The sequence below is a fragment of the Ornithorhynchus anatinus genome, chromosome 8, assembly GCF_004115215.2.
Source record: "Ornithorhynchus anatinus isolate Pmale09 chromosome 8, mOrnAna1.pri.v4, whole genome shotgun sequence".
NCBI classification, from domain to species: Eukaryota; Metazoa; Chordata; class Mammalia; order Monotremata; family Ornithorhynchidae; genus Ornithorhynchus; species Ornithorhynchus anatinus.
Genome location: NC_041735.1, coordinates 63,295,447 through 63,323,431, shown reverse-complemented (window position 1 = coordinate 63,323,431; position 27,985 = coordinate 63,295,447). Strand labels below are relative to the sequence as shown.

The 27,985-nt window shown below is 46.2% G+C and overlaps 1 protein-coding gene across 2 annotated transcripts in view; it reads right to left on the bottom strand.

Moving 5' to 3' along the window:
- CRPPA (CDP-L-ribitol pyrophosphorylase A) overlaps window positions 1-27,985 on the bottom strand; it is a 322,588-nt gene that overhangs the window by 269,704 nt on the left and 24,899 nt on the right. The window contains exon 3 of one of the 2 annotated variants that reach the window (XM_029071083.2): window positions 4,883-5,032. The exons of the other annotated variant lie outside the window; for it this stretch is intronic. Coding sequence (XP_028926916.1) covers window positions 4,883-5,032 — 150 coding nt within the window. The remainder of the gene's footprint in view (window positions 1-4,882; window positions 5,033-27,985) is intronic. 2 annotated transcript variants of the gene reach the window in all.

Sequence of the window (27,985 nt, the reverse complement as noted above, 5' to 3'; positions counted from 1 at the left end):
GGCAGGATATGTGTCTTTTAATTCTGTTGCACTGTACTCGCCGAAGCACTTAATATAGCGCTCTGCATATAGTAGGCATTTAATAAATACGATTGATTGATTGCCAGGGTTAGTAGGAAACTAAGTCATTCATTTCTTCCCATTTAATGTTGGTATTTGTTAAGCGCTTACTATGTGCAGAGCGCCGTTCTAAGCGCTGGGGTAGACAGGGGAATCAGGTTGTCCCACGTGGTGCTCACAGTCTTAATCCCCATTTTACAGATGAGGTGACTGAGGCACAGAGAAGTGAACTGACTTGCCCACAGTCACACAGCTGACAAGTGGCGGAGCTGGAATTCGAACCCATGACCTCTGACTCCAAAGCCCGTGCTCTTTCCACTGAGCCACGCTGCTTCTCGATGATTTCATTTCAATGATAAGACTAGATAAAAACAAAATTCAAGGACCCACCCACCCAATTTAGTTTTTAAATTTCCCTCTGATAGCATAAATTCTGTTCTGCGGCCATTGTGTCCCCACGACTCTCAGAACCAGCCAAAATAATAATGACGATTAATAATTACGGTACTTGTTGAGTGCTTACTATGTGCATTCATTCAATCGTATTTATTGAGCGCTTACTGCGTGCAGAGCACTGTACTAAGCGCTTGGAAAATACAATTTGGCACAAAGAGAGCCAATCCCTACCCAACAACGGGCTCACAGTCTAGTGCTAAGCACTGTTCTAAGCGCTGGAGTAGATACAGGTCAATCAGGATGGACACAGTCCCTATCCCACATGGGGCTCCCACTCTTAATCCCCATTTTTACAGATGAGGCGACTCAGGCCCAGAGAAGTGAAGTGACTTGCCCCAGGTCACATAGGAGACCCGGGATTAGAAGCCAGATCCTTCTGCCCCCCCCCACCCCCACCCCAGCCCCTTGCTCTATCCACTAAGGTACAGGGTTTCTCTAGCCGTGCGGTGACTCGAACTAATCAAGAGAAGCAGCGTGGCTCAGTGGAAAGAGCCCCGGCTTGGGAGTCAGAGGTCGTGGGTTCGAATCCCAGCTACTTGTCAGCTGTGTGACTTTGCGCAAGTCACTTCACTTCTCTGTGCCTCAGTTACCTCATCTGTAAAATGGGGGATGAAGACTGTCAGCCCTACGTGGGACAACCTGATTACCCTGTATCTACCCCAGCGCTTAGAACGGTGCTCTGCACATAGTAAGTGTTTAAATACCAACATTATTATGAATCGGGTACCCATTTAGAAGTCAGGTTCTTTTCCAAGATCTGTTGCACGTGGCCTGAAATGAAATGGGCAAACCTGACCACGTCTTTCCTCACCTCTGGCCTGGAATTTGGGAAAAAATCCCTTTGTAGAGGCCCCAGACCCGATGCAGGAGGGGGCCGGTGGGAGCACCCCTTCGTCTCTCCCGTACACTTGCCACCAGCAGCGTCCCCGGCCATGGCTGCCATTTCCGCTAAATCTGGGAAGGGAAATCCCCTTCCCGACCACTTCCCCCTGCCCTAGACCTCTGAAACCCCTCCGAGGAGAGTAAGAATCCTCCCTCGTGTGGTCCGTGGATTTGATTTGAGCGGGGGCTGTTGGAAAGGAGGGGGAAAATTGGGCGATAAAGCAAGAAAAAAAAAGCATCTTTTCAACTGCCTTCCTGTCTTAGTTAGAAAAAAAAAGAAGAGAAAGAAAGAAAGAAAACACCCGAGTGTGTTGGCAGTCAGAACAGGATGCAACAGCCATTTGTTCAATCAGGCTCTCCTGCCTGATTGATATGGGGTGTGGGAAGGGTGTGGGCTATGAAAAGGAGTTCCTGTGTTATAATCCTTTAATTTTCGGGTTATTGCGTTCCTATACCTAGAGGCTTAAGAGATAGGAGTCCTTAAGAAACCAAAAAAAAAATTAAAATAAAATAAGCAATCACATCTTTCAACTTAAATAGGTACATTTTTTTTTTTTCAAAATGCCTGTTTCTATCTTGCCGGTAGCCATCTAAAAACATTTTTGATGTGCAGACCCAAACCCAGGCAAGTTAACTGGATAAGGTTCTCACCCTACTAAGTAACTCTATTGTATCATTCAGAACGGTGACCGCTACTAATAATTATGGTACTTGTTAAGCACTATGTGCCAAGCCCTGGGGTAGATACCAGTTAATCAGGTTGGACATAGTCCCTGTCCCACAGAGGGGGCAGATTCTGAATCCCCATTTTACAGATGTGGCAACTGAGGCACAGAGAATTTGAGTAACTTGCCCAAGGTCACACAGCAGAAAAGTGGTGGAGTCAGGATTAGAACTCTGGACCTTCTGACTCCCAGGCCCATGTTCTACTTCCTTTGCCATGCTGCTTCCTAAACCCATCTCCAGGGAGCACGCCTAACCCAAATGAAGGCTGAAATTTGGAATGTTATCTTACACAGTTCCTGCGAACTAGGACTGGGAAACGTTGAAGGGAGAATAATAATAATAATAATAATAATAATAATAATTCTAGTATATGTTAAGCACTTACAATGTCCCAGGCACTGTTCTAAGCACTGTGGTAGATACAAGATAATCGGATTGGACACAGTCCCTGTCCCATATAGACCTCACAATCTTAATCGCCATTTTACAGATAAGGAAACTGAGGCACAGAAAACTTAAGAAGTGGTCACACAGAGGACAAGTGGCAGAGCTGTGATCAGAACCCAGATCCTTATGAATCCCAGCAGCATACTCTATCCACTACTCCAAACTCCTTCTTGTAAAGCTACAAATCAAATGGAAAAAAAAATATATGTCTTTCCAGCCTATTTCCAACTGATCCTTTTATTAAGGAAAAAGAATTAAAACATTTGCTTGCTGTTTGTTTGGAAATGAACTTTCTGGTGAGAGAAATTAAAAACAAAATCCTGGGGCCAGCCTGCCACAGCCTAAAGTCTTCTGGGAGTTTCTGCAGGACCATTTTGACGATCCTCCTCGGGCTCCTCTAATAAATCCATCATTAGCATCTGTTAAGCTCCTACAATCCACGCAACACTGTACTAAATGCTTGGGGAGTACATCTGAGGTAAGACTCTTCGTCCCCATTTTGAGGCATTTATAATCGAGAAGGGGAGACAGACACTAAACAATTTACAGATCGTAATAATGACTGTGGTAGGTTCAGTGCTTATTGATGTGCCAAGCACTGGGACAGATGCAAGATAATTACTTGGGACAGAGTCCCTGCCCCCCATGGGTCTCACAATTGGAAGAAGAGGAAGGACAGGTAATTCATCCCTATTTTTCAGATGAGGAACCTGAGGCTCAGAGAACTTAAGTGACTTACCCAAGGTCACACAAGAGGCGGGTTGGAGAGCCAGAATTAGCAGCTTGATCTCCTGATTCTCAGGACTTTGGTCTTTCCCCTTAGCCATGCTGCTTCGAGGAAAGAGATTCGATGGGTGGATAGAGTAAAGGGGGGCAGAAGTCGATACGTTACAAAAGTACTATGGGGTGGGGAGTGCTGGGTGGCATAAGTGCTGAGATAGACATCACGAAGATATAGGACCTGGCAAGAAGAAAAGTAATCAATAATATTTCCTAAGCACCTACAATGAGCAGACCACTGTACTGAATGTTTGGGGAGTATAATAGAGGTAGGAGTCTTGGACACCCCAAATGTTAGATAGGGAGAGCCGTGGTCTGGTGGGTTTGAAAAGGGAGAGAGGTCCAGGAAGAGGAGGTAAGAGAAATCATCTTCCACAGACGAATGATGACCCAAGTGTTGTCCCCGAGTAGTGATCCCACCTCTTACGGTTGGATTGGATAAGAGTGAGGGAAAGATTTGCTTCTTTATCAAGGTCAAACCAGAGACCCCGTCAGCCTCCCGTTCAAACCACCATTCCTTTCCCGAGTCCTCATCAACTTCCTAAGGCAACCGAGCTGTGTCCGATCTGCCGTATTGAATCTAACCCGGTGCTTGGCACGTAGTAAGTACTTAACAAATGGCACTACTATTATAGAGAAGCAGCGTGGCTCAGTGGAAAGAGCCCGGGCTTGGGAGTCAGAGGTCGTGGCTTCAAATCCCAGCTCCGCCACTTGCCAGCTGTGTGACTTTGGGCAAGTCACTTCACTGTGCCTCAGTTACCTCATCTGTAAAATGGGGATTAAAACTGGGAGCCCCACGTGGGACAACCTGATCCCCTTGTATCCCCCAGCGCTTAGAACAGTGCTTTGCACATAGTAAGCACTTAAATACCACCATTATTATTATTATTATCATTATTATGTTGCTACTATTGTCCAAAGGTAGTTGCCACCTATCTCCCCACTTTGCTCCACCTGAGCCCGGTAGCACTTATATCCCTTTAGATACATTCCCCGCTCACAATGAGTTTACAACCTAGAGTAATCTACACATAGAAAACATTCAATAAACACCACTGATTGATTGACTCTTAGGAAATTCTGATTCCGTTGCTTGGGACTATTTCTACACCAGTCTCCCCATTAGTGTTAAATTCCTTCTGGGCAGGAAATGTTCTGCTCAATTGTACTACCCAAGAGATGAGTCCAGTATAAACTCATTAAATACCATTACTACTAATGATTCCCAACGTTTCACTCATTTAACCAGATGGCCCCTTTCCATCAAACTCAGTGTGCTTCCAATGCCCATAATGCCAAAATCAAATGAGTTTTTCTTCCCTCAGTATGTAAAAACCATTTTATACGCTCACATTTTCACAGGGAAACTGGATATTAGTTCAAAATCTACCCTCGGCACATGTAACGGTAATCTGGTGTAATCTTTGATTAAACAAGGATTCCAAAAGTGTTTTTTTAAAAGAAAATGATTTCCCTTCAACTAAACGTAACGAGAAAATTGTGTGACCCTCTAAGGTGCCTAAATTCTTACCTGATGATACGCTTGATAGATGATATCAAACAAAAAAGCCTGAGGCATTTCACTGGCTCGGTGTTGGCTCCTTTCTAGGGAGTGACCTAAACAGCCATCTGCGGAGGGAGTAATAACAGTAGAGACTAGAGGTCGGATTGCTCCTGCCGCCTGAGGACAGAGGGGGGGAAAAAAAACACGCTCGTGAGACATTTCTCTTGTTTCCACCCAGAGAGTTCCCCTAAGCAAAAACCGAAATCTCTCCCCTAACAGACCCTGGAGGTTGCTTAATTTATTCTATGTATGGGGACTTTAAAAGAACTTTTCAGGGATCCAAAACAAATCCTTCCCACTCTTGCTCCATCCCTCTCGCTACTCCCCTAATCAGCCAATCAGCGGTATGTACTGAGTGTTTACTGTGTGCAGAGCGTTGTACTAAGTGCTTGGGAAGATTTGGTAGACAGGTCCTCTGCCCAAAAGGATCTTATAATCTAGAGGGGGAGACAGAAACTAAAATAAGTTAGGGATATGTACGTAAGTGCTGTGGGGCTGAGGGTGGACTGAATAAAGGATGCAAACCCAAGTTCAAGGGTGACGTGGAAGGGAGAGGGAGGAGGGGAAATGAAGCCTTAGTCGGGAAAGGTCTCTTGAAGATGTGATTTTAATAAGGCTTTGAAGGTGGGAAGAGTGGTGGTCTGTCTGATATAATAATAATAATAATGTTGGTATTTGTTAAGCGCTTACTATGTGCTGAGCACTGTTCTAAGAGCTGGGGTAGATACAGGGTCATCAGGTTGTCCCACGTGAGGCTCACAGTTAATCCCCATTTTACAGATGAGGTAACCGAGGCACAGAGAAGTGAAGTGACTTGCCCACAGTCACACAGCTGCCAAGTGGCAGAGCCCGATTTCGAACCCATGACCTCTGACTCCCAAGCCCGGGCTCCTTCCACTGAGTCACGCTGCTTCCCCTATATATGAAGGGAGCGGGAGTTCCAGGCCATAGGGGTGGTGTAGGGTCGGCCGTGAGGCAGATGAGCTCAAGATTCAGTGAACAGGTTGGCGTTAGAGAAGCAGAGTGGGACCAGAGACTAACCCAGTCCCCCTACAATCTAACAAACCAGCATATCTGTCCCCACGTTCAAAGTGCTCCTGAAATCCCACCTCCTCCAAGAAGGCCTCACAGATTAATTCCTTACAGAGTCAAATCCATACATCGGCCTTCTATAGACTCTGTGCATTTCTACCCCACCTCGAAGATTTTCATATAGTTTTATTCAATTTGCTCACACTTACTCCGCACATATGCTTACATCCATCTCCTTGCCCGCGTGGAAGCTCGTGGTGAGCCAGGAACATGTCACATCTTTGTTTCATTCGTACCGCGTGCTTACTAGAGATCGCTGTACTCAGTGGGTGCTTAATAAATACTATCGGTCGATCGTATTTGAGTGCTTACTATGTGCAGAGCACTGCACTGAGCACTTGGGAAAGTACGACAGAGTTGGAGACACGTTCCCTGCCCACAAGGAGATTCCAACCGACAGACACCGCTATAAATGCACAGCCTTGTTTGTTGAATCAAACCTCACCTTTGCTTGCAAAATCCTATTCTGCTGGTGTCCTGCTGCCCCATTACCCTGACATCTCTGCGCTTAGTACAGTGCTGTGCACACAGTAAGCGCTCAATGAATACGACCGAATGAATGCATCTCTGAACAGCCTCTCATGACCTCAGAGAAGCAGCGTGGTTCAGTGGAAAGAGCACGGGCTTGGGAGTCAGAGGTCAAGGGTACGCATCCCGACTCTGCCGCTTGTCAGTTGTGTGACTGTGGGCCAGTCTCTTAACTTCTCTGTGCCTCAGTTACCTCATCTGTAAAATGGGGATTAAGTCTGTGAGCCTCATGTGGGACAACCTGATTACCCTGTATCTACCCCGGTGCTTAGAACAGTTGCTTTGCACATAGTAAGCGCTTAACAAATACCAACACCAGGGACTCCAATCCTCTCTCGTCTGGCTCTTGCCCCCTACCAACTGACCCAGGCTCAATTTAACTGGCTTGGATTTGGTAAGAAGGTGATCATTGGTGACCTTTGTGAGGGAGGATTCTGTGAAGTGAGGGGATGGAAGCCAGAATGGAGGGGGTCAAGAAGAGAATTGGAGGAGAGGAACTTGATGCAGCTCATTCACGGAGTTTGGAGAGGACCGGTAGAAGGGAGATGGGGAGATAACTGAAGGGAGCCATGGGGTCAAGGGAGGGGTTTTTTTTTTAGGATAGGGGAAATATGGGCATATTTAAAATCAGTGGGGAAGAAGCAATTGGAGAGCGAAAAGTTGAAGATGGCCCTTAGGAAGGGGAGAAGGGAGGGGGCAAGGATTTTGATGAGTTGCGAAGGAATGGGGTCGGATGGGCCGGTGGAGGGGATGAATTTTGAAAGAAGGCAGATCTCCTCTAGAGATACTGCTGGGAAAGATAGGAGGGTTGAAGAATGGACAGATGAGGGGAGGGCCTGGAGCAGGGCAGGGGAGATTCGGGGGAGATCACACCAGATACTGTCAATTTCATTGATGAAGTAGGTGGCCAGGTCATTGGGGGCAAGGGATGGGGGAGGCAGGGGGCGGAGGTCTGAGGAGGGAGTTGAATGTCTGAAACAACTAGCGAGGGCAAGGTCCGTGGGTATTAATAAAATAGTACCGCCACGCAGAGTACATCACTACTCTACTTTTTTAGACTACGATCCATCTGAGGAACAGGGATGAGCCTCATTCTCACCTGTAAATTCTCTCCCATTGCTTAATACAGTGTTCTGCACACAATAAGCACTTAATAAATGTAAATATTACTACTACAGAAGATGGGTTTTCCTTAATGGGGGCTCATCAAGATTATAAACCCCCACGGGTATGGGAGATTTGAGTGAATTGTTATGACTTCTTCTTGATCTCTATAACTCTATTTGCAGGTTTTCACAGAGAGCAGCACAGTCTGGTGGAGAGGGCATGGGGCTGGAAGTCAGAGGACCTGAGTTCCGATCCCACCTCCATCACTTGTCCACTGTGTGATCCTGGTCTAGTCACTAAACTGCTCTGTGCCTCAGATCCCTTATCTGTAAAATGGGGGTTATATCCTCCTCCCTCCAGTTTAGGTGCTGAGTCTTATGTGGGACAGGGACTGTATCCAATCTGATTACCTTGTAATAATAATAATGTTGGTATTTAAGCACTTACTATGTCCCGAGCACTGTTCTAAGCACTGGGGTAGATACAGGGTCATCAGGTTGTCCCCTGTACCTACCCTAGCACTTAGAACAGAATTTGACACTTAACAAATACCATAAAAAGAAAATGTTGTTTGAAAGGGGAATTGTGAGTGCACGAGGTTATGCTTATGGAGAAAATGGAGCAACACTTCTGTATGCTCCGAAATGACATGAAATGCAAAACGTAAAATTTGGTGTTTATTGCTCAGAGTAAACGGGGGCATCGGTAACTGTGAATGTCTTCAAGGCAAAGTTTTTCAAGCTAGGGAATAGTTGTGTAGCTCCAAAAATTGACTACCTCCTCCCTGGTGACACTGCCAGAGACAAAAAAGCCACCAGTTAGAGCCCAACCTGGTGTAATATTAGTATGCGTTTTCTCAGTTTTCCCCCTATCATTCCCTAAACTTAAATAGGCTGAAGGGGCAGAGATTGAATTTCAGACACACTGGTTCTTAAATTTCCAAAAGACTGAAACCTGAAAGGTAAAACAGATCCATCCACCTGCCAACTCCACAGTATTACTGTAAAAGCAATCTGTCAAGTCAGGAAACGTTCTTTTCCGTCACAGGTTTAACAGTCCCTTAATGGGTGACCATTAAGCAGAGCCCGAGTGCCAGGAGACTGGGAAAGGAATGTCTTGGAAGGCTCAAATGGTAGGGAAAGGGAGGTGCGTGGTGAAAGGAAGTGACAGTATCATGAACTGCCACTTTCTAAATTAAGAACAACTTCATATGCCATTCACAGGATGTTATTTAGATATTATATAACTGGACAAATTTGAGACACATTTTCTAGGCCCTGGAGGTAGTGATCAATGACACATTTTCTCTAGGCCCTGCCCTTATTTTTGTGCAAAACTTTTTCAGCTCCATTTCCTTGGGACATATTCTATGTACCTTACACACACAGGGATCCGTGAACTTCAATTTCCTCAGACTCAAGCTCTTCCTCTGTGATACGAGAAGCAAACCATCCCCAGACAGAAAAAAAAAATGCTACTCAAGTTGGTTACAAGTGCGTGGATCCAATAAACAACAGATTTCTAAGCTTGTTAAGCTTCCGGGTGACCGTCTTTGATCGCATTCCATCAGTTTCAAGCACTGTTTTACGGCCTGTCGATGGGTTGCTCTCCCTTATTGGTTCCCACAGATAGGATCTGATAGGTGGACTCATATACCCATCTGCCTGTCTAGATCCGATTCTGGGATATTAGTGAGGGGGTGTGTGTGCACAGTGGGGAGAATAGGGGAGGGAGCCTCTAATGACCTGTATTGCCACTGACCTGAGCCCATCTTCAGGTTTTACTCAATACAGAAAGCAGAGAGGGATGGGGTGTTTCACGAGGAGGACGGAGGGGAGAACAGGCTGGCTGAAGAAAGTGAAGCTTATCAAATACCCTTAATAATAGTAATTTTGCTATCTGTTTAGCACCTACTTGCGCCAGCCGCTGGGGTGGATACAAGCAAATTGGGTTGGACACAGAGCCTGTCCCACATGGGCCTCAGAGTGTCAATCCCCATTTTACAGATAAACTGAGACCCAGAGAAGTAAAGCCAAATGCCCAAGGTCACACAGCAGATAAGTGGCGGAGCTAGGATTAGAACCCAGGACCTTCTGACTCCCAGTCTGTGTTCTATCCACTAGGCGTGCCGCTTTCCCTGCGTCCAGTGGATCTGTGAGGGGGGCGGTTAGCGGTGCACAAAGAAGTCCCGATGATGGCGAAATGGATTTTTCAGGCCCCAAATGCTGCTACTCCATGGTCCGCATGGCTTTGGCTCTCACCTTCCGCCCAAGAGGGGGATCGAGAGGAGAAGAGGGAAGGATGGACAGAAAACTGAAGCTTGATTTGGCTCATGGGGTAGGGGGCGGAAGCAGGGAGCAGGAGGCTCGGAGGCCCCTGCAACCAGGGAGAAAGAGTGGGTCGGCCACAGGGGCGAGGGGACCGCAAGTCCAATCCTCCCTCTTCCCCTGCTCCGTCCCCTCTTGGCCAGCTTTGCGCCCACAAAGCAAAAAGAACGACAGTGGGGTCGGCCGAGGTCGGTGCCATCTTATCAGATGACCTTGGAGGAAATGGTCCAGGAGCAGGATCACTGGCCAGAAGGAGGCTCCTCCTTCACTGAACCACCAGCAAGTGGAGGAGCTGGGATTAGTCAGGCAGTCATAATGATGATTTGAGAAGCAGTGTAGTTTTGTGGAAGGAGCACGGATTTGGGAGTCAGAGGTCAGGGGTTCAAATCCCGACTCCGCCACTTACCTGTGTGACTTTAGGTCACTCCGCCACCGTTATCTCATCTGTAAAATGGGGATTAAGACTGTGAGGCCCATGTGGGACAACCTGATAACCTGACAACTGGGGAGAAGCAGCATGGCTCAGTGGAAAGAGCCCGGGCTTGGGAGTCAGAGGTCATGGGTTCGAATCCCGGCTCTGCCACTTGGCAGCTGGGTGACTGCGGGCAAGTCACTTCACTTCTCTGTGCCTCAGTTACCTCATATGTAAAATGGGGATGAGGACTGTGAGCCTCACGTGGGACAACCTGATTCCCCTGTATCTACCCCAGCGCTTAGAACGGTGCTCTGCACATAGTAAGCGCTTAACAAATACCAACATTATTATTATTGTTATTATAACCTTGTATCTACTCCAGTGCTTAGAGAAGCAGCGTGGCTCAGTGAGAAGCAGCGTGGCTCAGTGGAAAGAGCACGGGCTTGGGAGTCAGAGGTCATGGGTTCGACTCCCGGCTCTGCCACTTGTCAGCTGCGTGACTGTGGGCAGGTCACTTCACTTCTCTGTGCCTCAGTTCCCTCATCTGTAAAATGGGGATTAAGACTGTGAGCCCCACGTGGGACAACCTGATTCCCCTGTGTCTACCCCAGCGCTTAGAACAGTGCTCGGCACATAGTAAGCGCTTCACAAATACCAACATTATTAATGGTGCTTGGCACATAGTAAGTGCTTAACAAATACCATTATTATCATTACTGATTGAGCGCTTACTGGATGCAGAGCACTGACCTAAGAGCTTGGGAGAGTAAAATACAACAATCAACGGACACTTTTCCTGCCCACATCTAGAGGAAGAGCTTACAGTCTAGAGGGCTGTAAAAGGGGTTCCTGGGTCAGAGACCCATTCTCAAGCCCTCATCCCCAAATTATCACCCTATTGTTCGGGTGTGGATCACTCTATCACTCCAATTCCATAGCATTTGTCCCTACCCTTATCCTTAACTATTTCCCCTATCTGTAACTGATTTTAATGTTTGCCTCCCCCTGGAGACCTTAAGCTCCTTGTAGGCGTAGATCATGTCTACCAACTCTATTGATTCCATCCCATTTATTGAGCGCTTACTGGGTGCACAGCACTGTACTGTACTGTACTTTGTCCAGGGCTTAGTACAGTGCTCTGGACACAGTAAGCACTCAATAAATATCATCAATTAATTGAACCAGTAGCTCAGTTTTATGCCGGATGAAGCAACTCCGCGCTGCATTTAACAATAAACAAACTCAGGAGGGTTTAAAACACTTGAAATAAAACAACAGTGTTTCTTTTGCAATAAACTGCTATAGTTTCATAACCCATCCTGAACTGGGTAGTGCTGATAAACCCCAGTTAGAGTGAGCAATTGGTACCATGAAAATAAAATGGAAGAGTGATAAATGACGTCTAACTTTCCACAGGAAAAACACAAAAGGGCCATAGTGTGTTCTCAAGAACAAAAAAATATATATTTTTAAAGAAATAAAAAACACAGAATAGTTAACTCCACTTATTTATATGCAATGTAAGTATGTGTCAATGATAGAAGATTGTGGATAATAACAATAATAATAATAATAGTGTTGTTTGTTAAGGACATACTATGGGTCAAACACTGGGGTAGATACAAGATAATTAGGTCCCACATGGGGCTGGCAGTCTAAGTAGGAGGGAGAGCAGATATTGAATCCTCTTTCTGCAGAGGAGGAAACTGAGGCACAGAGAAATGAAGTAAGTGGCCCAGGGTCACACAGTAGACAAGTGGCAGAGACAAGGTTAAAACTCAGGTCTTCTGACTCCCAAGCCCATGCTTCTGCCTGTGGTTGTTTAAAAAAACAAACAAAGCAATGATATTGAGTGCCTTCTATACGCGGAGCACAATATTAAGTACTTGGGAGGGTAAGACAGGGTAAGTAGACGTGATCCCTGCCCTTGAGGAGCTTACAATCTTGCTGATTCCTCATTGTCATCCCCCAAAGCTAGCATATGCTAATTTGGTGTTCTCCTTAGTTCAGACTCTTCAAGATATCTCATTTAGCCAACAGACAAAAGTTCTTCCAATGTTTGCACCGTGCATCATAGACAGTTTGATGCTGTGTAAACCTGGGCAAGCCACTTAACATCTCTATGCCTCAGTTTCCTCATCTGTAAAATTGGGTGTGTTAACCTCTTCTCTTTCCCTCTTGGATTGTGAGTCGCATGTGGGACAGGAACTGTGTCCGACCTGATTATCTTGTGTCTACCCCAGGGCTTCCCTCTCAGGGGGGCACCTAGAGAGTTTCCGGTCCCCTACCAGTCTCGGCTACGGGAGGGAGAGTGAAGAAGAGGCCCGGCCACTCCATTCCTAGCTTGGGCAGTGACTAGCGAGTGGAAGGCCATCGGCTACAAGTCAAAACTCACCCGTGCTGGACAGCAGCAGCACGGGAGAGAGTCAAGGGCAGAGACTCGAGTTTTGTGCGTGGAAGGCGGCGAGGGTAAACCACTTCCATATTTGTACCAAGAAAACTCTCTGGATCCACTACCAGACCGATGGTAGATGGAGAGCGGGGCGTTTTGGGAGAGATGCGTCCGTGGTGTCGCTATGGCTCGGAAATGACTCGACAGCATGAGACAAGTCAGGACCCCAAGGCTAAGACCGATGCTTGGCACATAAGAAGCCCTTAACGAATACCACTATTATTATAATTAATAGTCAGCTGATTGCTTCCTGCCAAGCTACATAATCCTATTGCTTCCCTGCAGACTGCTACTATATCGAGATAAGCTGCGACGTCATGACGCATTGTGAGAACTTGAGGAGCAGCACTGTGTATCGGTGCTATGTAATGGGTCTTTAGAAGCCCAGTATGGAATGCATATATGCTGCAACACCTGGAGAAGCAAGCAAGGGCCCGGGAGTCAGAAGGGCATGGTTCTAATCTCAGTTCCGCCACTTATCTCTGCTGTGTGACCTTAGGCAAGTCACTTTATTTCTCTGGGCCTCAGTACCTTCATCTGTAGCTCTCCCACCCCCTTCTAGTCACCTCCCCCTCAGTCCCACAGCACTTAGGTACGTAAGCATTATTTATTTATATAAATTTCTGCCTCCCCTTCAAGGCTGCAAGCTCGTAGAGAATGTCTACCAACTCTGTCATGTTATTATATTATACTCTCCCAAACACTTAACAGTAAGCACTCAATAAATATGATTTTTTCTTTATTTATTTTTTATTTTGTTAATGAGATGTGCATCACCTTGATTCTATTTATTTGCTATTGTCTTAATGAGATGTTCATCCCCTCGAGTCTATTTATTGCTATTGTTCTTGTCTGTCCGTCTCCTCCGATTAGACTGTAAGCCCATCATAGGGCAGGGACTGTCTCTATCTGTTACCGATCTGTACATTCCAAGTGCTTAGTACAGTGCTCTGCACATAGCAATCGCTCAATAAATACTATTGAATGAATGAATCAATAAAAGTGGCATTGAGACTATGAGCCCCACATGGGACAGGGACTATGTCCGATCCGTTTTGCTTGTATCTACCCCAGTGCTTAGTAGAGTGCCCGGCACATAGTAAGTACTTAACGAATGTCATAGTTATTTATTATCACTATTATTATTATTATTATTATTATTAAAGACCTATCACAAAGTGCAAGAACACCGAGGAAAACTGTCACTGAAACTAAACAGTGTCGTACTGGGAAAAATTCTAACCTAAGTGTTATAGTGTGGATGTGGCCTCCTGAAAAGAGCACAGACCTGGCAGTCAGAGGACATGGGTTCTACACAGCGTGGCTCAGTTGAAAGAGCACGGGCTTTGGAGTCAGAGGTCATGGGTTCGAATTCCGGCTAGGCCACTTGTCAGCTGTGTGACTTTGGGCAAGTCACTTCACTTCTCGGTGCCTCAGTGACCTCATCTGTAAAATGGGGACTAAGACTGTGAGCCCCACATGGGACAACCTGATTCCCCTGTGTCTACCCCAGCTCTTAGAACAGTGCTCGGCACATAGTAAGCGCTTAACAAATACCAACATTATTATTATTAATCCCAGCTCTGCTATTTACCTGCTGTGTGACCTTGGGCAAGAAACTGGCCTTCTCTGGGCCTCATCTGTAAAATGGGGATTCAATACCTCTTCACCCTTCTTTGACTGGGAGCCCGAGGTGAGACCTGATCTTCTTGTATCTACTCCATAGTAAGCACTATTTTTTACAGTATCTGTTAAGCACTCACTATGCGCCAAGCACTGTTCTAAGCAATAGGTTAGATACAAGGTAACCAGGTTGGACACAGTTCCTGTCCCACATGGGTCTCACAATCTTAACCCCATTTTACAGATGAGGTAACTGAGGCACCGAACATTAATGTTAGGAAGACTTGCTACGAGGAGTCTGGAAAAAGTCATGAAATGTGCTGATGTAGCAATTGCCACAAAAAGTTAAATTGCCAATTCTACGGTTTTCCAGTGACAATGTATGAATCTGAAAGCCGGACAGTGGAAAAACGGGATAGAAAGAGCATCGATTCTGCTGAAATGTGGTGCTGGAGAAGCTTTTTACGAATATCAAAGATTGCCCAAAAAAACAAATGGATTTGGAAGCAAATTAAACCAAAGTGGTCTTTGGAAGGCCAAATGACAACTTAAATGAGCATATTTTGGACACATAATCAGAAGGACTCATTTTCTGGAGAAGACACTAATATTAGGAAAAGTCCAAGGGAAAATGTGGAAGAGGCAGACCGTCAACTAGATGGATAGAGACCAAAACAACAAAAAAAGAACAGTTAGCAAGGTTACGGATTATGGTATAAGACGTTCCGGAGAAAACATATTCATAGTGTCGCTATGAATCGGAAACGACTCAACGGCACTGGATAATAATAATAACTGAGGCACAGAGTAGTGAAATGATGTGCTCAAGTTGCCACAGCAGGCAAGTAGTGGAGATGGGATTAGAACCCAGGTCCTTCTAATCCCAGACCCGTGCTACATTCACTAGGACATAATTGTTATTATTATTCTTAAAATATTTGCTCGGATCCCCAGCCTCATAGACCTTGATCAATGATGGAAAGACTAAAGGTAATAATAATGGTATTTGTTAAATGCTACATGCAAAGCACTGTACGAAGCACTGAGGAAGATACAGGATAGTAAGGTTATTCATTCATTCATTCAATAGTATTTACTGAGCGCTTACTATATGCAGAGCACTGTACTAAGGCTTGGAATGTACAAACCGGCAACAGATAGAGACAGTCCCTGCCCACTGACGGGCTCACAGTCCCAGTCCCACATGGGGCTCTAAGTAGGAAAGAGAATAAATATCAAATTTCCATGTTACAGATAAGGAAACTGGGGCACAGAGAACTTAATTGACTTGCCTGTAAACTGTAAGCTCCTTGAGGTCCATCTCAGTTGTATTATACTCTCCCATGCTCTTAGTATTCATTCATTCATTCATTTATTCAATAGTATTTATTGAGCACTTACTATGTGCAGAGCACTGTACTAAGCGCTTGGGATGAACAAGTCGGCAACAGATAGAGACGGTCCCTGCCGTCTGACGGGCTTACGGTCTAATCGGGGGAGACGGACAGACGAGAACGATGGCAATAAATAGAGTCGAGGGGAAGAACGTCTCGTAAAAACCGATGGCAACTAAATAGAATCGAGGCGATGTACAATTCATTAACAAAATAAATAGGGTAATGGAAATATATACAGTCGAGCGGACGAATACAGTGCTGTGGGGATGGGAAGGGAGAGGTGGAGGAGCAGAGGGAAAAGGGGAAAAAGAGGGTTTAGCTGCGGAGAGGTAAAGGGGGGGGTGGCAGAGGGAGTAGAGGGAGAAGAGGAGCTCAGTCTGGGAAGGCCTCTTGGAGGAGGTGAGTTTTAAGTAGGGTTTCGAAGAGGGAAAGAGAATCAGTCTGGCGGAGGTGAGGAGGGAGGGCGTTCCGGGACCGCGGGAGGACGCGACCCGGGGGTCGACGGAGGGATGGGCAAGACCGAGGGACGGCGAGGAGGTGGGCGGCGGAGGAGCGGAGCGTGCGGGGTGGGCGGTAGAAAGAGAGAAGGGAGGAGAGGTAGGGAGGGGCGAGGTGATGGAGAGCCTCGAAGCCTAGAGTGAGGAGTTTTTGTTTGGAGCGGAGGTCGACAGGCAACCACTGGAGTTGTTTAAGAAGGGGAGTGACATGCCCAGATCGTTTCTGCGGGAAGATGAGCCGGGCGGCGGAGTGAAGAACAGACCGGAGCGGGGCGAGAGAGGAGGAAGGGAGGTCAGAGAGAAGGCCGACACGGTAGTCTAGCCGGGATATAACGAGAGCCGGTAACGGTAAAGTAGCCGTCCGGGTGGAGAGGAAAGGGCGGATCTTGGCGATATTGTAGAGGTGAAACCGGCAGGTCTCGGTAACGGATAGGATGCGTGGGGTGAACGAGAGAGACGAGTCAAGGATGACACCGAGATCGCGGGCCCGAGAGACGGGAAGGACAGTCGTGCCATCCACGGTGATAGACAAGTCTGGGAGAGGACCGGGTTCGGGAGGGAAGATGAGGAGCTCAGTCTCGCTCATGTTGAGTTTTAGGCGGCGGGCCGACATCCAGGTGGAGACGTCCCGGAGGCGGGAGGAGATGCGAGCCCGAAGGGAGGGGGAGAGGACGGGGGCGGAGATGTAGATCTGCGTGTCATCTGCGTAGAGATGGTAGTCAAAGCTGTGAGAGCGAATGAGTTCACCGAGGGAGTGAGTGTTGGTAAGCGTCAATAAGTACATCGACAAGTACCACTGATACGAAGTAAGTGGTGGAGTGAGTGTAGGCCTTCGAGAAGCAAAGGTGTTCCCTTCAATGATCACCAAGTGTAGGTTTCCGGCTGAGCCGCTGGATTTTCATACCGACCACCCTCAGAGCCAGGAGGAGGAAGTTGATGAGAGGAGGTGTATTCAGCTGACGTGGTCTGGTAGACTGATTCCAGGCCTCTGAGCGAAGCAATGTGGCCACGGTAACTGAACAAGAACGCTAGACTAAGTTCCTCGAAGGCACGGATCGTGGCTCCCAACGCCGCTGAGTCGTATTCTCCCAAGTGCTTAGTCTGGTGCTCTTCACGCAAGAAGCGCTCAATAAACTCATTCGATCGTATTTATTGAGCGCTTACTGTGTGCAGAGCACTGTACTAAGCACGTGGATAAACAGACACATTCGCTGCCCGCCACTGATTGACTGACTGATGCTTTCACAATCAATTGTACTTATTGAATGTCTCTGTGTGCTCAGCACAGTATACTAAGTGTGTGAGAGAGGACAATATAACTGAGCTGAAGTACACGGTCCTTGCCCACAACGAGATTTCAGACAAATTTATTTATATTAATATCTGCCTTCCCCTCTAGACTAACTCCTTGTAGCTGTTTATCAATTCTGTTGTACTGCACTCTCCCAAATACTTATACAGCATTCTATATCCAATAAGCACTCAATAAATATCATTAACTGGGAGATGATAAACTTGCCTCCCTAGAGGGCCCGGGACTAGAAAAACATTCCGTGAGAACCTTGGAGGGTGGACAGAATTGGACCCAACTCAATAAGTAGCTTGGACCCTGGGCCTCGGAGTCAGAGAACCTGGTTTCTAACCCCTGCTCCACCACTCGTCCGCTGGATGACCTTGGGAAAGTAACTTCACTTCTCTGTGCCTCAGTTTCCTCCTCTGTAAAATGGAGATTGAGACTGTGAGCCCCATGTGGGACAGGGAGTGTGTCCAACCCGACTGAACTGTATCTACCCCAGTGCTTGGTAAAGTGCCTGGAACAAAGCAAGTGTGTAATAGACATCACACTTATTATATTATTATTAGGGAAGAAGTTGTTATGCTCTCTGTGAGCCCCACATGGGACAAGATCAGCATTTAACCTGATTCCCTGGTATCTACCCCTGGTCTTGGCACACGGGAAGGGCTTAACCAATATCCCCATTACTATTAATAATAATAATAATATTGGTATTTAAGCGCTTACTATGTGCAGAGCACTGTTCTAGGCGCTGGGGTAGATACAGGGTCATCAGGTTGTCCCACGTGAGGCTCACAGTTAATCCCCATTTTACAGATGAGGTAACTGAGGCACAGAGAAGTGAAGTGACTTGCCCACAGTCACACAGCTGACAAGTGGCAGAGCCGGATTTCGAACCCATGACCTCTGACTCCCAAGCCCGGGCTCAGTCATAATGCTGCTTCTCATAATTAACTTACTCATAATTAACTCCTCGTGCCTCTTCAGACTACACTGGAGCCTACAGAAGATTGCGGTATTATGGGATAGGTGCCTTCTGCCCAGGAAACACATCTTGTGATTCTGTCATAAAGCCCAACTATTTAGTACAGTGCACTGAATACCAGAGGGGCTTAGTAAATACTATTACTAATGGAGTCTGGGCAAAAGACCATAAGAAGGGCTACCTAGTCTCACCATATTGCCAGATATTGGACAGTCACAGTGAGGAGGGGAGAGGAGAGGGAGACTGTAAGCCCGTCAAACGGCGGGGACCGTCTCTATCTGTTGCCGACTTGTTCATCCCAAGCGCTTAGTACAGTGCTCTGCACATAGTAAGCGCTCAATAAATACTATTGAATGAAAGATCATCCTCTAGGTTAAGACATGCAATTGCACTATTTGATATCATACGCAACTTCTCCGCGGATCAACCCTTATCCCAAAATGAACGCAAACTACATATTTGAGATTACATTATTTCAAATACGAAGACTTGCTCCGCCTAATGGGAATTATCGTAAGGTAGGAAAACCACGAAGTATTAAGGTTTGAGAATGTAGGTGAAAAGCAGATTGCCTCACATCATACTCTGATGACCCAGTTTCTGCAACGGCTTCCTTCCCTGAAAATATAATTTTCAATACATTTGGCAGTGTTGCTCAAAATGGTTCCACTTAAGACCAATATTTGAGAAGCAGCGTGGTCTAGCGGAAAGAGTACAGGCCTGGATGTCAGAGGACCTGGGTTCTAATCTCAGCTCTGCCACTTGTCTTCGGTGCGACTTTGGGAAAGTTTCTGAAATTCTCCCATAAATTACCTCAACTGAAAAATGGGGATTAAGACCCTGGGCCCTGTGTGAGTCTGTATCCAGCTGGATTATTTTTCATCTACCCTAGCACTTAGTACAATACCTGGAACAGAATAAACGCTTAACAAATACCACTTTTTAAAAAATGAGGTTTCAGTAATAGATCCGCTTCACTAACTATAAAAGAAGCAGCACGACCTAGCACAGGCTAGCAAGTCAGAGGTCTTGGGTTTTAATCCCGCCTTCGCCACTTGTCTACTGTGTGACCTTGGGCAAGTTACTTAATTTCTCTGTGCCTCAATTGCCTCATCTGTAAAATGGGGACTGAGATTGTGAGCCCCACGCGGGACAACCCGATTACCTCGAATCTACCCCAGCGCTTAGAACAGTGCTCGGCACTTAGTAAGCGCTTAACAAATATCATAATCATTATAAAATATAAATAAATGTACTCCCCAGTGGCCCTTTTAAGTCAGAATGACAGCACGCAAGAACAAAAATCAGACAGGAACGTCCAAACACTTTCAGGCCCACAGCACGAACTAGGAATTTTCATTAAGGGAAAAACGATTATCAAATGTTCCCGTCGCCTTGGGAATCAACCCAATTAAGCCGACTAGAAGTTTATTAACAACTCAGACTCCTAACAACAACTCTCTCTTAATCTACCAAAGCATTTCCACACGTCGCCACGCAGAAAGTCACCTTACGTAAGTCGAGCGTGGATTCGTTAGTGGAGCAACCACCTCCATCTACCTCCCAAAATAGGATGGATCCATCCATTGCCATAGCAAGTAGCAACACGTTTTCCCTCTTCAGACATCTGCCGCGTTCAAGTTAATTACGGCAGTGAGGAGTAGAAAAACGCCCGCCACATAATTACCATTTCAGTTACCTGAATTGTCTTTATTGAAAGACTATTTAATAAAAGTTTATAGAATCGCATCTTCAAAGCTAAAACAATCACTGGTAATTATGAGATTAAAATATTTCACATTTTTAATGGAACGCTTTAAATCTACCTCTTTTTAAAACCAATGAAAGTTAAGGTTTGATTAATAAAAGAAAAAAAGTACCCTCAATTCAAAAACACATTTAGCTCACATCTTGGACTCCAAGCTCTGTCCCGACCCAAGCTGAGGTACAGAAAACGGGCCCTTGAAAAGAGATGCTCCTGTGTGCTGAATCTTTGCTGGTTTAGGTGATCTTTTGCTGGGCCTGGTTCTAATCCCGACACCACCACTTGTCTGTCGTGTGACCCTAAGCAAGTCACTTCACTTTTCTGGGCCTCAGTTCCCTCAAAAGTGGAGGAGTGACAAGGCTGCATCTGGGATAGCACAAAGTTGTTTTAGTCTGGAACCCCAGATCCTACCCAAAATTCACCATGGAAAGAGCTGGTCCATATCTACCTCAGTGACAGAGAACTGGGCTTCTAGGAATAATAATAATGATGATAATAATAATAATAATATTTGTTAAACTCTTACCATGAACCAAGCACTGTTCTAAGCGCTGAAGCACTGCTGAAAGCTCCGAGGTCGTGGGTTTTAATCCTGGCTTCGCCACTTGCCAACTGTGTGACCTTGGGCAAGTCACGTAATTTCTCTGTGCCTCAACTGCCTCATCTGTAGTGCTCACTGAGTGCTCCCCCCACTATTCATTGAATCATAATTACTGAGGGCTTACTGTGTGCAGAGCATTGTACTAAGCGCTTGAGAGAGTACAATACAACAATAAACAGACACATACCGAGTCCACAATGAGCTAAGAAGCACGGCTCAGTGGAAAGAGCCTGGGCTTCCGAGTCAGAGGTCATGAGTTCGACTCCCGGCTCTGCCACTTGTCAGCTGTGTGACTGTGGGCAAGTCACTTCACTTCTCTGTGCCTCAATTACCTCATCTGTAAAATGGGGATTAACTGTGAGCCTCACGTGGGACAACCTGATGACCCTGTATCTACCCCAGCGCTTAGAACAGTGCTCTGCACACCGTAAGTGCTTAACAAATACCAACATTATTATTATTGGAGACGAGCTTACCTTCCCAAACGTGTCCCTGACCCCCAAGATCCTTGGACAAGTAGGGAATGAGGCAGGGAGAGGGGAACCCTCAGGGAGCCTGCTCCAAACTGGAATTGGGGCAACTCAAGCAGCAGTGTGGTCTAGTGGATAGAAGGACCTGGGTTCTAATCCCGACACCACCACTTGTCTGCCGTGTGACCCTGAGCAAGTCTCTTCACTTTTCTGGGCCTCATTTCCCTCATCTGTAAAATGGGGATTAAGGTTGTGAGCCCCACGTGGAACGGGGACTGTATCCAACCTGATTAGGTTATACCTGTCCCGACACTTAGTACAGTGCCCGGCACATAGTAAGCACTTAACAAATGTCATAAAACAAAGCAAACTCAATGGCGTTTGAGTGATACTTAAGTACAATCTGTAATTTATTGCTTTTACATAAATGTCGGTCTCCCCCAACTAGACTGTAAACTCGTTGTGGGCAGGAAATGTGTCTGTTTATGGTTGTGTGTAATCTCCCAAGCGCTTAATACTGTGCTCTGCACACAGTAAGTGCTCAATAAATATGATCGAATGAATGAACGAATGAGTGCCTCCAAGCAGAGCCCAGCGTAGATCTCTCAGAGGAATACACAAGGAGAAAACACACATTTCCTGCCTGTAAGCAGCTTGCACTCAAACAACCCACCGGAGCTGCTTCAGGCGTGGGATTCCAGGAGGTGGTGGAGCCTACCAAGCCACACTGCCCTGCCCAGATGCACAATGAGGTTGGCAGGACAAACAGCTGATGGCTGTGAAAGTGTCTGGGGAAATGAAAGTGCTAAATTATGATATTACCCAATTAACAAGACTGTAAACTTGTGCTCTAGACTCTAAGTTCATTGGGAAAGTACCTATAAACAGTTGTGTCTCATACTGTTAAACTGTACAGTGCTCTGCACACAGTAAGCACTCAATAAATTTGATTAACAATAACATTGATATTGATGGTATTTGTTGAGTGCTTTCTCTGTGCCAAGCACTGTACTAGGCTCTGGGTGGATACAAACAGATCGAGTAGGACACAGTCCCTGTCCCATGTGGGGATCACCGTCTCATTCCCCATTTTACAGATGAGGTAACTGAAGCCCAAAGAAGTGAAATGGCTTGCCCCAGGTCGCACAGCAGACAAGTGGTGGAGCCGGGATTAGAATCCAGTGCTCAGAACAGTGCCCAGTGCTTAGAACAGTGCTTCACTCATAGTAAGCGCTCAACAAATGCCATCATCATCATTATTACAGTTGATAGAACATGGGCCTGGAAGCCAGAAGGTCATGGGTTCTAATACCAACTCTGCCATTTGTCTGCTGTGTGACCTTGGGCAGGTCACTTAACCTCTCTGTACCTCAGTTATCTCATCTGTAAAATGGGAATGAATACTGTGAGCCCCATGTGGGACAGGGTCTGTGGCCAACCTGTTTGCTTGTATCTTCCCCAGCGCTTAGTATAGTGTCTGGAATATAGTAAGCACTTAAATACCACAATTAGTATTATTGTGATTATTATGACCTTCTGACTCCCAGGCCCATGCTCTATCATGCTGCTCTAAGGCATCACACCCACAATCCTTGGAGATACCACTTAAGTCACCACTTAAGTCACCCACTCATTAGCAATATCAAGGCAAACAAGCTCAGTACAGTGCTCTGCACACAATAAGCGCCTCAATAAATAAAGCTGAAAGAATGAATGAAACGTGCCCAAATGCACACACACAAAACCTGACTTGCTCCCCAGTGATGTAACATTAAATGCTCCTTCCCGTCTCACAGGCCCGTAACCTTGGTGTTAGCCTTGACTCCTCTCTCTCATTCAACCCACATATTCAGTCGGTCACCAATCCTGACCGTCCCACTTTCACAACTCAGCTGAAATCCGCCCATTCCTCTCCATCCAAACCACTACCACATTAATACAATCACTCATCCTATCCCGACTGGATTACCGCATCGGCTTCCTTGCTGACCTCCCAACCTCCTGTCTCTCCCCATTCCAGTCCAGACTTCATTCCGCTCATCTTTCTACAAAAATATTCAGGACATGTCACCCCTCCCCCCCCTTAAAAACCTCCAGTGGTTGCCCGTCCACTTCCGTACCAAACAAAAACTCCTCACCATTGGCTTTAGAGCACTCCATCCCCTCCTTCCTCACCTCTCCTCCTCTCCTTCTCGAGCCCAGCCCGCACACTCCGCTCCTCTGCCGCCGCTCACCTCCTCACTGGGCCCCCATCTCTCCTGTCTCGCCGCCGACCCCGGTCCACGTCCTGACTCTGGCCTGGAACGCCCTCTCCTCAAATCCTACAATTACACTCTCCCCCTTCAAAACCTTATTGAAGGAACATCTTCAAGACGCTACCCCAGACTAAGCCCCATTTTTCCTCATTTCCCCCTCCTTTCTGCGTCATCCTGACATTCTCCCTTTGCCCTCTCCCCAAACCCCCACCAGCCCCACAGCACTTACGCATATATCTGTAATTTTATTTATTCGTACTGTCTGTCTGTCTCCGCGCCTCTAGTCTGGGAGCTCATTATGGGCAAGGAATGTCAGTTTATTGTTCTACGTACTTTCCCAAGTGCTTAATACAGTGCCCTGCACACGGTAAGCACTTAATAAATATGACTCAGTGAATGAATGCTTGCAAAGCAATGTGATGGAAATGGATTTTCAGGGTGCTAATGATTAAGTCATGCCCGGGGAAAATCTTTTGAGCCAGAAATTGAGTATGGGTTATCGACAGATTAAACATTACAAATTGGATATTTACATGAATGTCCGTCTCACCCTCTAGACTCTAAACTCACTGTGGATAGGGAACTTGTCTACCAACTCTGTTATGTTGTTTTCTCTCATGCGCTTAATACAGGGCTCTGAGCATAGTAGGTACTCAATAAATGAGAAGCAGCTTGGCCTAGTGGACAGAGCACGGGTCTGGATATCAGGAGGTCCTGGATTCTAATCCTGGCTCCGCCACTTGTCTGCTGTATAATCCTGGGCAAGTCACTTCACTTCTCTGTGCCTCAGATCCCTAATCTGTAAAATGGGGATTGAAACTCTGAACGCTATAGGGGACAGGGACTGTGTTCAACCAGATTATCTTGTATCTACCCCAAAGCTTAGAACAGTGCCTGGCACATCGCGCTTAACAGAGTTATAATTAATAATTATAATAATGATAATAATAATGGTATTTGTTCAGAGCTATGTGTCAAGCACTCTTCTAAGCACTGGGGTAATAATAATAATAATGTTGGTATTTGTTAAGCGCTTACTATGTGCAGAGCACTGTTCTAAGCGCTGGGGGAGATATAGGGTCATGAGGTAGTAGACAGAGGGGTAGTCAACAGGGGTAGACACAGGGCAATCAGGTTGTTCCATGTGGGGCACGAGGAAGCAGCGTGGCTCAGTGGAAAGAGCCTGGGCTTCGGAGTCAGAGGTCATGGGTTCGACTCCTGGCTTTGCCACTTGTCAGCTGTGTGACTGTGGGCAAGTCACTTCACTTCTCTGGGCCTCAGTTACCTCATCTGTAAAATGGGGATTAACCGTGAGCCTCACGTGGGACAACCTGATGACCCTGTATCTCCCCCAGTGCTTAGAACACTACTCTGCACATAGTAAGAGCTTAACAAATACTAACATTATTATCACAGTCTTAGTCCCCATTTTACAGATGAGGTAACTGAGGCACAGATAAATTAAGTGACTTGCCCAAAGTCACACAGCTGTCAAGTGGCAGAGCCAGAATTCAAACCCACAATCTATTCTCTATTGTTGTTATTATTATTACTAAGTGTCTATGAGGGAAGCAGCAAAGCATAGTAGAAAAAGCACAGACCTGGGAGTCAAAAGGATCTAGGTTCTAATCCTGGCTCTGCCACTTGTGTTCAATGTGACCTTGGGCAAGTCACTTCACTTCTCTATGCCTCCATCACCTGATCTGTAAAATAGGATTAAGACTGTGAGCCCCATGTGGAACAGAGACTGTGTCCAACCTGATTAGCTTGTGTCTACTCCAGGGCTTAGAGCAGTGCTTGACGCATAGTAAGTGCTTAACAAATACCATCATCAACAACGCTGAGGATGACGAAGATGTGGGGCAATGTTTTAAGGGGAGGGAGCTTCAAGGAGTCATGGCTCTAGGGGATCAAAGCCTTCCTCCCCTTTCCGGCCTCCAGGAGGAATTCAAAAAGCCCTCAAGTCTGTCCTGAGGACCGCTAAAGGCTCTAGCTGTCTCCAGACCTCACAGAGAGCTGGTCAGTCTCCAGACCACAGACACCCAGAAGCAGCGTGGCTCAAGGGAAAGAGGGCGGGCTTGGGAATCAGAGGTTCTAACCCCGGCTCTGCCACTTATCAGCTGTGTGACTCTGGGAAAGTCACTTCACTTCTCGGTGCCTCAGTTACCTCATCTGTAAAATAGGGATGAGGACTGTGAGCCCCAGGTGGGACAATCTGATTGCCTTGTATCTACCCCAGCACTTACAACAGTGCTTGGCACACAGTAAGCGCTTAACAAATGCCATCATCATCAACATCTTAGGGAGCCAGAGAGCCCATCCGGCTACCTAGCTGCGGATGAATCAGACATGTGCCTTTCCAGAGACTCTGAGGCCAGGGACTGAGGAGAGTAGCCACATTAGGCCCTGGTGCTGACCTATAAGCCACAACCAGAGGCCGAGTCATAATCGGACACGTCAATCGGCTTCGCTTTCAGCTGCCCGGGCTGACTAAGCCCGGGCCTGGGAGTCAGAAGGTCATGCGTTCTCATCCCGACTCCACCGCTTGTCTGCTGGGGGACGTTAGGCAAGTCATTTCACTTCTTTGGGCCTCAGTTCCCTCATCTCTAAAATGGGGATTGAGACTGTGAGCCCCACGTGGGACAGGAACTGTGTCCAACCCGATTTGCTAGTATCCACCCCATCGCTTAGTACAGTGCCTGACACCTAGTAAGCGCTTGACAAATACCACAACCATTATTATTATTATTGTTACCCACCCTGCCCAAAAATCCATCAGGAAAAGCAAATGGCTTCATCGCCACCACTCTAAATGATACCACTGGGTCCTTAGCCCTTCTCTCCCCCCAAGGAGCTACCATTTCAGAAAAATACCACCAATAAGCTATAATTCTAACACAGTTAAGGCTAGACTGTGAGCTCCTTGTGGGCAGAGAATACATCTGTTTATTGTTATTTTGTGTTCTCCCAAGCGCTTAGTACAGTGCTCTGCACACAATAAGTGCTCAATAAATACGACTGAATGAATGAGTAGCAATCAGATGATCTGGGCTGTGATATGCCAAAATCAGAGCACAGTAGGCAAAAGATTTCTCCTCGCCATACCTTAGTTTCCTCATTAGTTAAACGGCAATAACATCACCTGCTACTCTTTCAAAGGTAATATTTAAGTACTCTAAGGATTTGAAATTACAGTTAATGCAGGATGCCTAAGTAAATGTAAGATATACAGAGGGATGTGTTTTAATGAAAACAAACTCTTCTTCCTCAACTGTTACCCGTCTTTCACAGCTCCCCAGGGAAAATGAGGAGATAATGTTTCTAAGGGTTTGCAACTCAAGGCACGTTAAAGGCGCTTAATCAGATCCTTGAAAGTTTCCCCTCCCCTGAGACAACTGTACACCTTTGGTTTTAGATCCTCTGACACTGATCTACTCGACTTTTTCTTTCATTTTTCAAGTAACAAGATATTGAAATCTATTCCAAGAGGGAATTTGTGGTTTCATCAAACTCTAACCCCAAAATGGTACATTTTGTCCGGTTGTATTTGGCGTTCTGAAAAGAAGAAAAGCTATGAGTCAGGATGATGAAGAACTTATCACTTAACAATAATAATAGTGGCATTTGTTAAGCTCTTACTATGAGCCAAACGTTGTACTGGACTAGGTATAGGATAGTCAGAGAGGACACAGTCCCTGTCTTACGCAGGGCTCGCAGAGTAATGGGGAGGAAAACCAGGAATTTAATACTTTTCACCGGCGAGAAAACTGAGGCACAACTAAGTTATGGGATTTGCCTAAGATTACAAGCAGGCAAGTGCGGAGCTGGGAGTAGAACCCAGGTCTCCCGACTCTCACTCTTATGACCTTTCCATTAGGTCACGCAGCTTCTCATCTGTATCATGTCACTCTCGGCTGTTTGGGGTCTTACCCAACTGACACAGCGTTATCTATAGCAGAAAAGCTTCAAGTCACTTTCGTTGGGCAAAGACAAGCCGTATAACCTGTAAGATTTTGTGGCCAGGGAACATGCTGCTAACTCTGTAGCACTTTCCCAGGCGTTTAGTACTGTGCTCTGCGCATAGCAAGTGCTCCATAAATAAGTCATAAATAAGTTATTTGATGGCTACAAATCTTGAAAAACAAGCAAGGAAAAGGCAGAGCAGCTCATTATATGAGAGAAGCAATAAGACGGACTACAAACAAGTAGACGTAAGATCGACGTGATCAGAGAACGTGTCAGCTGTATCATTAGAGCGT